Source organism: Poecilia latipinna, unplaced genomic scaffold (assembly GCF_001443285.1).
Source record: "Poecilia latipinna isolate Pla-1442-1.1 unplaced genomic scaffold, P_latipinna-1.0 Scaffold802, whole genome shotgun sequence".
NCBI classification, from domain to species: Eukaryota; Metazoa; Chordata; class Actinopteri; order Cyprinodontiformes; family Poeciliidae; genus Poecilia; species Poecilia latipinna.
The window spans coordinates 51,802-64,406 of record NW_015113418.1 but is presented as its reverse complement, the minus strand read 5'-3'; the positions used below and the strand labels follow the sequence as shown (position 1 = coordinate 64,406).

Below are 12,605 nucleotides of genomic sequence, written 5' to 3'. Positions count from 1 at the left end.
GATTTTTATTCTAGATTTAAAGGAAGATTACAGCTGTTTTGTAATCTTCTGGAAGTTTGTCGCAGATGTGTGGTGCATAGAAGCTGAATGCTGCTTCTCCATGTTTGGTTCTGATTCTGGAAGTAAAGTAGAAGCAGAACCAAAAGATCTGAGAGGTCTGTAAGGTTGATACAACAACAGCAGAACTTTAATGTCCTGTGGTGCTAAAACGTTCAGTGGTTTATAAACTAACATTATCTTAAAGTTTTTTTCTTTCTGTGAAGGACTGTAGGACTGGGTGATGTTCTCTATCTTCCTGGTTTTAATCAGAACTCAAGCAGCAGTGTTCTGGATCAGCTGCAGCTGGAGGATTGATTTGTTAGTCAGACCTCTGAAGACGCTGCTGCAGGTATAAATGCGACTAAACATAAATGCTTTGATGAGTTTCTCTAGATCTTGCTGAGACATTAGTCCTCTATGCCTGAAAATGCTTTCAGGTGATACAAGGTGAGTAACTTTGGGGTGGAGGAAAGGGAAAAGTGCTGGGATTCTTTAGAATATAAATATGCATAGTACATCAGAGCAGTGGCTTGATCATGCATAATAAAATAAAAACATTGAGTATATCTATACATGTTTCTAAGGACCATGTCTTGAAAATTGGGAATCACCCGATTCTAGTTTGAGTGGATATAAAACAAATGTTGGACAGTGTGAACAGGACATGTAGCCTAACACCTGTACCTGCTTGCATGTCACTGAATACCCTCCCTCCACCAGCCTGTCTCGCTCTGTCTTTCCTGTCTTAACTACATCAAGGGGAGCGGTTCTGCTTTTGTCACTATGTTGGTAAGGAATGAAAGGTCAGGCCTTCACCTCTACTTCGCCTCCCGCTATTATTTCTGTCATGAGTAAACCCTCACTATAGTGAGGGGGAGTCAGGGAGCGGAGGTATACTTCAGCTTCCCTGACTCCCCCTCCTCCTGTTTTTGCCTTTGACATAGTGCGAGTGGTGGAGAGTGGAGCCAGTTAGAGTGGTGAGGGTGGAACTACCGCATTATGGCGAACTTTTGACCCTTCAACTCTGAACTTTTTGCTGGTAGCCCCAGCAGCGAGTCATGTAGCCCTGCTGATAACAGCTCCCCCTTTTTTTCACCATGGGCAGGAAGAAGGGAATAGAGAGGAAACAGTGATAGTAAAGGACAGACATCCACATGCTTTTCTAAATATCTCTAAAAAAAATCTCAGTAGATTCAGATTGATCAACATGAAACACACTATTCACCAGCTTATGCGACTTTTTTCCCTTCTAATTGATGGCATTAGAGAAACACTACCGTCGGACTTCGCAATTAATCGGTAAGCAGTATAAAAAAAAATAATAAACGGTGCAGAAAGACCGGACGGAGCTTAAAGTTAATGCCAGCGGGTGGCTTAAAGGTATGGTGGTGTCCGAGGGATTGGAGGGGTGGGGTGTGGTGGCGCCTTGTGAAGGTGGTGCAGAGCTGGTTGGGCTGTTTCCATCTGTCCTCGTGGTCTGAAGCGAGCTCTGGTGGCGGTGAAGAAGAGCTGCATCTTGCATATATATATATATATATATATATATATATATATATATATACTACAGATCGTTGTCAACCCAACCTCTGAGAACGAAAGAACCTCTGAGAACGAAAGAACATGTATTCTTTCTGAAGCTTATGCAAAAATTAAATCTATCGACTTAAAATATGGCTCATTAAATTGTCACATAAATAGATCAAAAGCCTTTTATTTATTATCAGACCTGATTGAGTCGTTGTTGACAATGTTTACTCAGCCAAACAAGAGGAAGTTTGTTATTTGTCTCACACCCTCCTGACATCTGATTCGGAAATAGAGCGCACTTCTGAAAGCAGCCAATTGTTAATACCTTTCCCCCATGTCGAGAGAAGTTTTCTCTCGACTTTGCGCCTGCGCAGGAGTCTTCGTTGTCTTGCTCAGCTCGAGCCTGTCTGTTGACCTCGCGGTGACTCCGTCTCGTTCATTATTCATGAGTCCTGACCGAACTTTTCACCCCTATCAGTGTCCAAAGGCCATCACGCCTGACGTATGGGTCTCTGAGCACGCGAACTGTGACGTTTCGAAATCAACAGAATATTGTTAAATGCCAGATGAAACGCAGGGCTGAAACAGTGACAAGAGATTCTGGCCCCGGAGACAGACAGCAGCAAAGAAGGAGAATTGGAGGGTGAGGTAAAAAGGGGGCTACTGACCAATCTCTAATCGTTGAACTTCCTTTGTCTGCGGTGAAGCAGACATCTGTATCCAAAATGAACGAAAGTACTTCTTATATTCAAAAGATTTCTTGAAGAGAGTACGCTTTTTGTAAAACACAAAGCGAATGACAAATCCCGGTCATTTACCTGTTTCACTTCATCTGAAGCCCTAAAGCAGTTAAACGCAACAAGATGCATCCCACAGGAAGCCCACAACACTCCCTAACACACCAAACACACGCCTTCTGCAAAGCCTGGCAATAAGAGGTCAGTTTCATTAGTTCCTAACTCCACTCTTCATCACCAACACAAACCCAGCCCGTCTGACAGCTTCAAACAAGCAGCAAGCCCATACGCATAATGTACATAATGCACAACAGTTAAAAGCGGCTCTTTTGAGTGGAACTGCCCTATGTACATAAACGACAAACTGATCACACACAGAGCAAAAGAAAAATTTAAAAAAGGAAAAAGGAGCTCACAGTTCTCCCTGTCCATTCCAAAACTTCCCTAAGTCTCCCGGAATGGAGAGATTATGTATGTTTCTACCAGCCTGAGCGCCGCGGGGAACTGTAAGTGTGAGGAGAGCTGTGTGGGAGGAAAGCGGCAGGGGCTGGAGGCCACGGACCGCGGTCCTGTATCATCATTAAAGGGAGGAAGCTGATGAAAAATGAAATAGGGAGTTTTTTTTGGCTTCCTGTTTACTGCACTGAAACTTCCTCAAGGACCCAGGCCAGCCCCAAAACGCGCTACGTACTTACGGGCCAACTCAAAGAGTTTCAAACATTTTCACATAGAAATCAAAAGTCCTATTTTAGATTGCATACATACAAAACTAAATATTGTATCATGAATTTATTTCATTTCATTTGAATTTATTTCATAACCCGTTAGTTTATATTAACATTAATATATTATTCTCAATAATTATAGTTGCTAATAATTGCAATTGAATTGCAATAATTGTATGTCCAGAATCTGCAACTTAATTTTGCCATTATAAACAAAGGGCCTTCTGTTTTATATTCAAAGGCCAACAGAAGCAGAGTAGTGATCAAAAAGTAACAACAGGAAAAAATAATGTAACTAAAGTAACTTAACCCCCCAAAAAAGTATGTTTGGTGCCGCAACAATTGTGTTAAATACAAAGGATTTAACACCTTTCAGTCCTTGTTGAAGCAATCAGCAATCTATCTATCTATCTATCTATCTATCTATCTATCTATCTATCTATCTATCTATCTATCTATCTATCTATCTATCTATATAGCGTGTGTTACTTTAGCAACAGTAACACACACACACACACACACACACACACACACACACACGGTTATATTAATCGTCTTTACTTAATGATCATCAATTAACTTGTCAGGTGTAGACAAATTAAATTATTACTGCTAAAAGCAGGAGCCTTGCTGAAGTTCTGGAGCTTGTGCACCAAGGCAGGATCAATTTCATTCGCAAACGTGCTTAAATGTGAGTTAACATTTTATCAGTGTTTTTGAAGTATTGATATCTGCAATTGATATAATGGAAACACATGTTGCTGGTAAATACATGAAATTAACTCAGTCTATTTTTACTGCAGTTCTTCAAGTTCTCACTATTCCTTTAAGTTTGACATTAAATGCGGCTGAAATCCCGGCTGTACAAATGAAGAAGAATTTAACATCATTAATTTTTATTTTTTACTTTTTGTTTTTGTAATAAAGACAAAAAATAATGTCAGGTTTAGAGTTGTATTTGCGGATGTGTGTTTAGTTGTGTGTTACTGTGGTTTAGAATGTGTTTATCCGTTCAGAATGAAAGAAACGCAGGTTTCAGATGGAGAACTTTGAAATGTTTGCGTCCAGTTCTCTTTTTATTATTATTATTTTCCACCCAGACTGCCTGGAAAACACCAAAGTGATGTCAGACAGAGGTTCGCTTCTACCCTTTGACGCATGTCACTACATAGTGTGACCTTTATGAATACAGAGATGTGAATGCTTTTGCAATTCTCCATTCTTATCTGAAACAGTTTACCGCACAAGATGATTGTGCATAAAAAAACTGTTGATCAGGTTGGCCAAGAAGAAGATAGGGATCAGAATATTTGTTTTCTGCCACCAAAAATGTGATCATCTTCTTACGCGTTTGTTCTGTTTAACTTTATTTCCTTTAAACGAATACTTTGAACTAGATCTCCGAATATTTCATTACAAATTGAAGAAAGAAAAAAAAAAATACATGTCCAAAACCTCAAACAGGTGGTTGCATTTACAGGCCAGGGCTATAGTTACAAGTTAAAGCGACACATGAGTCTGTGACTTCGGATAACAGTGCTCAGACAATTTCAGTTTTTCTCTATCTGTAACCTCAGAATCTTCGCACCACCAGCCTCATCAGAGGCCTGAAATGTACCTGAAATCCACCGGAGCTGGTGGCCGCGCCAAACAGGACTACTGCTCACAGTGACTGACACGTTAATTACACAGCCCCATCTCCCACTTTACCAAACACACCCCTCTCTCTACTTAGCTCCTACTTACCGGGAGGCGTTCACTGTGCGTCCTGACTCTCCTTCCCCAAGCTTTTCCCAGAGTCCACAGCAGACCACAGCAGAGATCTCCGGGCTCCAAGTGTGAACCAGAGCAAGAACAGCTGCGGCTAATAGAGGCCTGTTCTCTCTCTATCCCCCTTTCTTTCTCTCTTTTTTTCACTGTCACAGACTCACACACACACACACACACACACACACACACACACACACACACACACACACACACACACACACACACACTGCTTCTTTGCCTCTGTCTCTACTTTAGTGACCTCTTTAGGATCCACACAAAGCCGTTAAACCGTCACTTGCTTTCTAGAATGTGAAATACATGGTACATTGTCAACTCCCCTAAACCATAAAACTAACTTTATGGACCCCACGTGACCAGAGGAGAGCCAGTGAGAGGAATCAGAACAGACTTTTACGATCTAACTTGGAGATAAAAACCCTCATCTGTTTGACACGTAAATGTCAATCCTTCCTCCATTTTATAGTGTGGCCCAAACCAGGAAGGGTTAGTTTAAAAATCCATGCATGTCTTCATACACCAACGCATACAGACACGAAAAAGAGCCAGAAGTATGTGTCCTGATGAGCCTCGGAGAAGGATCCATTTGACTACCTAGTAGGTTAGAAAGAAAAGGAGGGGAACTGCACCCGCGGTCGGTGAGTTTAAAAGTTCATTCGGTTGTTTACAAGTGGAAATCAGGAGAAGGTAACTTAATTTCTCTGGGAGCAGCATCCGTTGAAGCCGGAAAAGGCTGAAACGTGACGCATTTGTCCACCGCCGATCATTTGTTATTGTATCCGCTTAGGACAACAGAGAAGAAAACTGTCCCGTTTTTTACCAGCTGGTTGTGTGTTTTGCTGTGTATTTTCTGCAACCGGGAAGCTTTGTGCAAGAATACCGCCTTTAGCCATGAGGATGCTTCCATGGACTTTCTAGGCACAGGGTTCAAGACAGGCCTGCAAAATAGAGAAGACTGTTAGGAGAATTTGACGTAAAGATATAATATTTTAGCAGAACGCAAAATATCAGACATCGATTATGTAAAATACCATGACGTTTTGGTGTAAAAATAACGTAGGTGTGAAAAAGTTTCGGAGAGAGCTTGGAACCACAGTATACTTGCATAACATTTCCCTTTCTTCATTGTGAACCAAGGCCTTATGCTGTCGATCTGGATTGCAGTGAGAAACTTTATTCATAATTGTTTTACTCAATGTTACAAATAACTACAAAAACCTCACGTTTACAGGGACACAATACCACACAGATTTCACACATCCACGCACTCACATAAAGTAACCGCAAACAGTAAAACAGTCAAAATGTCGCTATATCTGTGTACATCAAATATGACATTTCCAACAAATCAACAAATTACAATAACAGTATGGCACAGTTGTACTTATTTCAATTATATATACAGCAATAAGAACGGATGGAGACGTGAATGCCATTTTGTTAAACAAATACACATATGCACATACTCTCAATCACAAACACGCTCGCGCAAACATTTCTACTTCCACAGTAAATATGAGTGCAGATGTCAGTGATGTAGTAACAACACTGTGGCAAGGTGAGTGGACGGGAGGGGGATGCAGATTTAAACAAGTAGTGGTTGAGTTTCAGTGGGAGGAAATAACTTAGAGGACCTGTTCAAGAGTTGAAGTTGCAATAGAAAGCACATTACCAACATAATCCACAGGATAAATGAAATAATATCAGACACACATCAGACACACCATGGCCAGAAAGTACGGCTGGGAAAGAAGACCCAAAGTCGATCAATTGGTATTTTGTATAACGACACTCACACACACACACACACACACACACACCCCCACACACACACACACACACACACACAATTATATTTATATATATATATATAAGTTGTGTGTTGGCTGCCAGTTCATAAGAGTACCAGTCAGTATTCCCCTGTGGCCCTGAAACACCGCTATAGCATTCGAATGAAAAGTGCTGCGCTGCTGTACTGTACAGCTTCTAATCTGAGAACATACATTGTTTTATAAATCAAAAGTTAACGTCTCGGTTTATCCTGGACTATTTTCTTCATTGCCCTTTTTTTACTCCAGTCCCGTAGGCCTTCTTCTTTAATTTCTATGTTGTTCTTTTCGGGTTTTATTACTTCTTTGCGCTTTTTGCCCTGTTTGCCTCCCTCCAGTCTTAGATAACAAGTCATCGAGCTGAATGACCAGGTTCTTTGAAAGGGATTTTACTCCTATGGTTGGAAGGCGCTGCCAGCCGTGGTCAATGTCATGCTTTTCAGCTTGTTATCCTTCTTCCACTTCATCCTCCGGTTCTGAAACCAGATCTTGATCTGTCGTTCCGTGAGACAGAGTGCGTGAGCAATCTCGATGCGCCGCCGCCGCGTTAGGTACCGGTTGAAGTGGAATTCCTTCTCCAATTCCAGAGTCTGATAGCGGGTGTACGCTGTCCGCGCCCGTTTCCCGTCCGGGCCCGTCATATCTGAGGGGTTTGGAAGGAACACAACGCTGTTAGGACAGAGGGCCCCACATGTGACAAAAAGAAAAAAGAAACACAAAACGAGCATCGTCAGACAACATGTCAGGGGCAATAGACAACATTTAGAGCCTATTGGATGCCAAATTTTTCAGGTTCACTCTGGTTTTACACAGCAGCTTTGTAAAGTCAAGATGTGGCCCTAAATCATAAAAGTCTGTTTAACTGCATCTGCCATTGTAGCTACAGGTCATCAGTGCATCATTGTGCATAGGCGGACTAAACAGTAAGAGCACAGCAGGCAAAGACAAAAGTGCAGGCAAAAGTGTTATTTAAAAAAGCGCACTAAATAAGAGCCGGAAAATGATCTTCCCTTCATATGAATTCTATTTATTAAATTTAAATTACATTTATTCCACACTTAAATTTTTCCTTAAATCTGCCTACTTTTTTAAACATTACCCTCACCTTACACGTCCCTCCCTTTAACTCCCCTCAGATCCCTTAAGGGTTTTATTGCCTTTGCATCACTTCTTTAATAAAGTTTCCACACTAATAAAGGCCGACTTTTTAAAAGGGCAGCCGCGGCATATTCTCATTGTTTGTTTCCCTGCTGCTTTTTTCCTCAACGGGTACTGTGTGTGCTCCCCGGCATGTTGAACTTTGCAGTCCCACTCGACTTACATTTGACAGATTTATGACGTTTTTGTTAGACTTAAAAAAGGCGAAAAGACAGAAGGGACAATAGTCCGAGTAAAGCTTCCAAGGTGCAATGGTAAAATGGAGTTGGGTCAACATGCAAATATTTTGTGTTTGATAAAGCAACCCGTCCTCGTTAGTTGGACTGCAATTTTCAATTAGAATTCAGTTAGCGGGAAAATGAAATCTTGCAAAATGAAGACACCAATAACCGTGGCCGGTTTTGTAATTTTATAACTTTTTTTTTTTCTCCGCGCAGCGTAGGCCCAAGATACCTACAGGGCGCAGACAAAATGTGTTGTCTAAATGTGTTGCTGCTTGTAAAATATTTTATAATTGTCATTGTACTCCAATTATATGAAAGCTTTCTCTTGCTAAATATTTTGCGTCGATGGAAAGAAACAGTGACTCCTTAAATAAGTGCCACAAGCTGGAATCTAACTTCACGTCTTTTACATGCTCTCAACAAATGTTTCAGTGTCAACTACTAATATACAAATAAGTATAAACTGTAAAGCCAAGAGTCAGAATGTACCATGGCTAATGTGCAGTTTTCTCATCCAAGGGAAAATCTGGGGTGACTGCGCGTCACTGCCCATACTGCCAGCAGCTGATCCGGCCGGGCTGCCTTCCTGTTTTTGAATAGATTGCGAGTGCCCGGTTTGGGGCCGTGGATTATTCCCATGACTGGCTTCCCGAGGAAGGAGCAGGTCCTCGCTGTCTGGTGAAGCGTCTTCAATCTCTGTGAAGCGCCGAGCCGCGCCGCCGGCCATCGTGGATGAAGACAGGTTTGGAGAGCTGAGGTTGCTTCTTCCTGGTTGCTCTGAGGGGGGAGACGATCTCTGTGTGCCCAGTTTGCTGTTCTCGCGACCGCCTGCCAAGAGAGAATTTCCTGGGGAAGCAAGCGAACAACTGACCGGCTGTCTGAAGCCGAAGCCCCTGGAGTCATCGACCGCTGAGCCTCCACCGAAGTGTTCTCCGGTGTTTGCGGCTCTGCTGCCCCCCCCTCCTCGGCTGGTTACGGTCAGATCCATGCCATTGTAGCTGTAGCCATAAGAGCCAGTCGCATGGTGCATTGTGGCAGAGGAGGAGTCCCTGTACGTCCCGCTGTTCATTGCGCTGTTGCTGGCTCCATAATTTAGCAGCTGATAGTCGGGGCCATTCGGGTAGCGCCCTGAGAACGAGTTTACAAAGTAAGAACTCATTTAGTTGTTTTACAGAGTAGAGGCTAACAACTGAGAAGTCAGAAAGAGGGGGGCTTGATTTGTTAGATTTCTCTAGGTCGTTATAACGCGGGTACTTTCAACGATTTATGATGTATTAGTGAATTATGGCGTTACACTGTACTTCGTTTTTAGCTATGCGCCGTCCAAATATGGGGGTGGGGTGGCGATTGTGTGTGCTTCTTGGATCTAAATGTGTGTGTGTGTGTGTGTGTGTGTGTGTGTGTGTGTGTGTGTGTGTGTGTGTGTGTCATGGGGGAGGTGAGGGGTGAGGTGAGGGAGGAGTCAGAGAAAGAAACAGAGAAGGAGGGGGTGTGGTCACGTGATTTTGCAGACCACTCGTAAATTCTCGCAGATGACTTTGCAGAGGTAATTCATGCTCTGAAGTTTCTAATGATAAAGGCTTGGGCGGGGGAAAGCTGTCGCTCCTTTTCTCCCTCTTCGCGCATCCTTTTTTTCGGATAAAAGAGGTGCTGGGGTGAATTAAGAGCGCCACCTACTGCAAATATAATTTATTGCATTTATTGGGAGGACTGGGAGAAGAGCAGAGTGAAAAACTAAAGGTACATTCAAACGGGTCATATTGGGCCATCATAAAATTACAAATTCCTTCTACAGGTGCCCTCATCTTACCATACTGACAAACCATCGAACGAGTTCCACCAGTCTTATCTGATCTTTATAAAGGGAGCAAATTAGAGGCGAGACGAAACAAAAATACTCAATAATAAGTTATATACACACGGACCAAAGACCACACGCTGCAGTCTATTTCCCTCTGTATTATTATTATTATTATTATTATTATTATTATTATTATTATTATTATTATTATTATTATTATTATTATTATTATTATTATTACTAATAATAATAATAATAATAATAATAATAATAATAATAATAACAACAACAACAACAACCGGAATAATCACAATAATCACGAACAGCATACTTAATCGAAATACCAGTTTTTTAGGTCATACGACTAGAACTGTGGCTTTACTATGACGTGCATATAATAATAATAATAATAATAATAATAATAATAATAATAATAATAAGAAGAAGAAGAAGAAGAAGAAGAAGAAGAAGAAGAAGAAGAAGAAGAAGAAGAAGAAGAAGGAATATTTAGAAAACTATTGAAGTAACATAAACATGTAAGTCAGCAGGTGACTTATGCAGGACGTTCTTGTTCCTTTATTATGAATTATTGCAATATTCTCCTCATCTATAGGTCAGCTGCACAGAGAATCAGGTCGTGCATGAGCAATAAACCAATCTCTTCCATGACTTGTACAGGAAAACATATTCACTATAGTAATTCACATAACTTTTTAAAAGATTTTTTAGTCATCTTTTTTTCCATCCTTCTTTCCAGTACCATTTATATGGTGCCCTACTTTCTAAGCTTTACTCTGCTTTCTCCTCAGCTGCAGCCGTGGAATGTTAAACCTGATCTCTGCTCACCACATCGGGTAGAAATCTACTGATTTATGATTTGTTGATTCCTGTGTTAGGATGTATTACAGGCCACAGTGCCTGTGAGTTGGCCTCAGCATGCACAGTGTTCATGCGTTCTTGCAACTCTGACACACTGGTTAGAGTAGAGAAGATCAGAAATTCTACTTTTTTTTCGCTTGAATGGAAATCAAAAATTTATCCTGTATTATAGACAGTCATAGGCTGCACTCCAGACACCCACCCAGCTGCTTTGAGACAATGTTAAAATGTAAATATGGATGAATGATTACTATTGTCTAAGCTTAATAATAATAATAATAATAATAATAATAATAATAATAATAATAATAATAAATCAATTATTTTTAGTTGATCTATATATTTTCTGGACAACAGAGTGAAGGAATTCAAAGTTGAGAAGTTTCAGGTCAGGCAGTTAAAAAAAGGCTGAAAACAGATTTAGCACAATTTCACCATTACACGTTATTCTCACTTTTAATTTCTTAATCTTTCTCAAATTGTGAAGGTCTTCCAACACTTCTACTGAATCTTCATAGAGCAACATATCACCATATCTTAGGCACATTGCCAGTTGTGGGACAACTTTTCTCTGAAGACAAACTCCACATCTGTAACATTCTTATATGTTGACACTATTCCATTTTAGAATTGTTTTAACTCCAACTGTAATTTTGAATCTTAATGAACATTTTGTGATACACGCTTACTCCTACAAACTCTTTTTTAATTTGGTATGGGAGAAATTTATAACAAGCCAATGCTAAACCCTGTTTCCAACATCCAACTGGTGATGTACTTTGCATGTCTTAGTTTGACTCACATTGTTTTGCTTCTGTTCTACACCGGGCAGATGTCTTTCGCTGTCTTATTGTTTTTGAGGACCTCTTAAGATGGTTCACTTTCAAAGTCAAAGATGGCATGAGTAAGATTAAAAAGGCTTGTCGAATTTAAACAGCAATAAATTCCAGTTCTCATCCTAAAGGGGGGGAGGCACAGCAGCTATCTGTGGCTATTAATTTTGACATTCTTCTCACAGACGGTGAAACATCTTTTATTTAGCTGTGATGTTTATTATATGATATTGCTATTATAATATGTTTTGTAGTAAACATGACAATATTTTTAAAAACACTTATAAAAACTGAACCATAACAAATACATTTTTGCATGTTAAAACATGTTAATGCAATAGGTGAAACACTTTTTAACTCCTTATTTGTTCTCATCTAGGTATGTGACTATTGCAATAGAAATTTCCATAATCCTACTGTTATTATATAATTCAATGAAAAAGTCTTATGTCAAAGAAAATGAAAAGTGGAATTGGGAACTGAATGCATGCTGATTATCTATGTGATTCTGTTCAGCCATGCTGAAGCGTCACATGAGATGAAGACAGAAAGTGTTGGCTTTATTTTTGACGATGTGCTGCATCAGCAAAACTCAAATGGAGGTCCGTTCGCCGGTCACTCTGGGGACACGCACAGTTGAAAAGGTCACCAGGACATTGTCCACTTTGTTTGGGTGCAGTGTGTGTGTATATGTTCAATGTGTCTGGCTGGCCTGCTTGAGGACAGGTCAGCTTTCTCTGCCTGCCTCTGCTCATTAATTAGTTCACGCCGCCGTCACTTCTCCCGCAGAGCATCCCACCTAACTGGCCCTGCACAGAATACCCTCGGACCTCCAGCCCCGGCAATAGAACCATCACTCCCAGCGTTACCCCCGCGCCTTAAATGTGTTGCATGTTTCACACTTAGCCTACATGAAAAAGGCTAAAAGGTTTATCAGTCTCCGACGTAAAAAAAAAAAAGCACTAAATCTTGAAATAAATCTATTTTCAACCTTACAGTATGGAAGTACTTTGTTAGAGTTGGTTAATAAATCTGCAAGCATGCATCCCTATACTAAAAAAAAAA

General features: G+C 40.7%; 2 protein-coding genes across 3 annotated transcripts in view; both read right to left on the bottom strand.

Moving 5' to 3' along the window:
- hoxb3a (homeobox B3a) overlaps window positions 1-12,605 on the bottom strand; it is a 100,192-nt gene that overhangs the window by 71,503 nt on the left and 16,084 nt on the right. Inside the window, exon 1 of one of the 2 annotated variants that reach the window (XM_015047001.1) lies at window positions 4,775-4,999. The exons of the other annotated variant lie outside the window; for it this stretch is intronic. The gene's annotated coding sequence lies outside the window, so the exon portion shown is untranslated. Of the gene's footprint in view, window positions 1-4,774; window positions 5,000-12,605 lie in introns of those variants that run through there. 2 annotated transcript variants of the gene reach the window in all.
- On the bottom strand, window positions 7,041-12,394 carry LOC106956264 (homeobox protein Hox-B5a-like). Its single transcript, XM_015046997.1, has 3 exons — window positions 12,340-12,394; window positions 8,517-9,155; window positions 7,041-7,288 (listed from the first exon to the last, which is right to left on the bottom strand). The coding sequence occupies exons 1-3, from the start codon at window positions 12,392-12,394 to the stop codon at window positions 7,041-7,043; spliced, it is 942 nt and encodes a 313-aa protein (XP_014902483.1).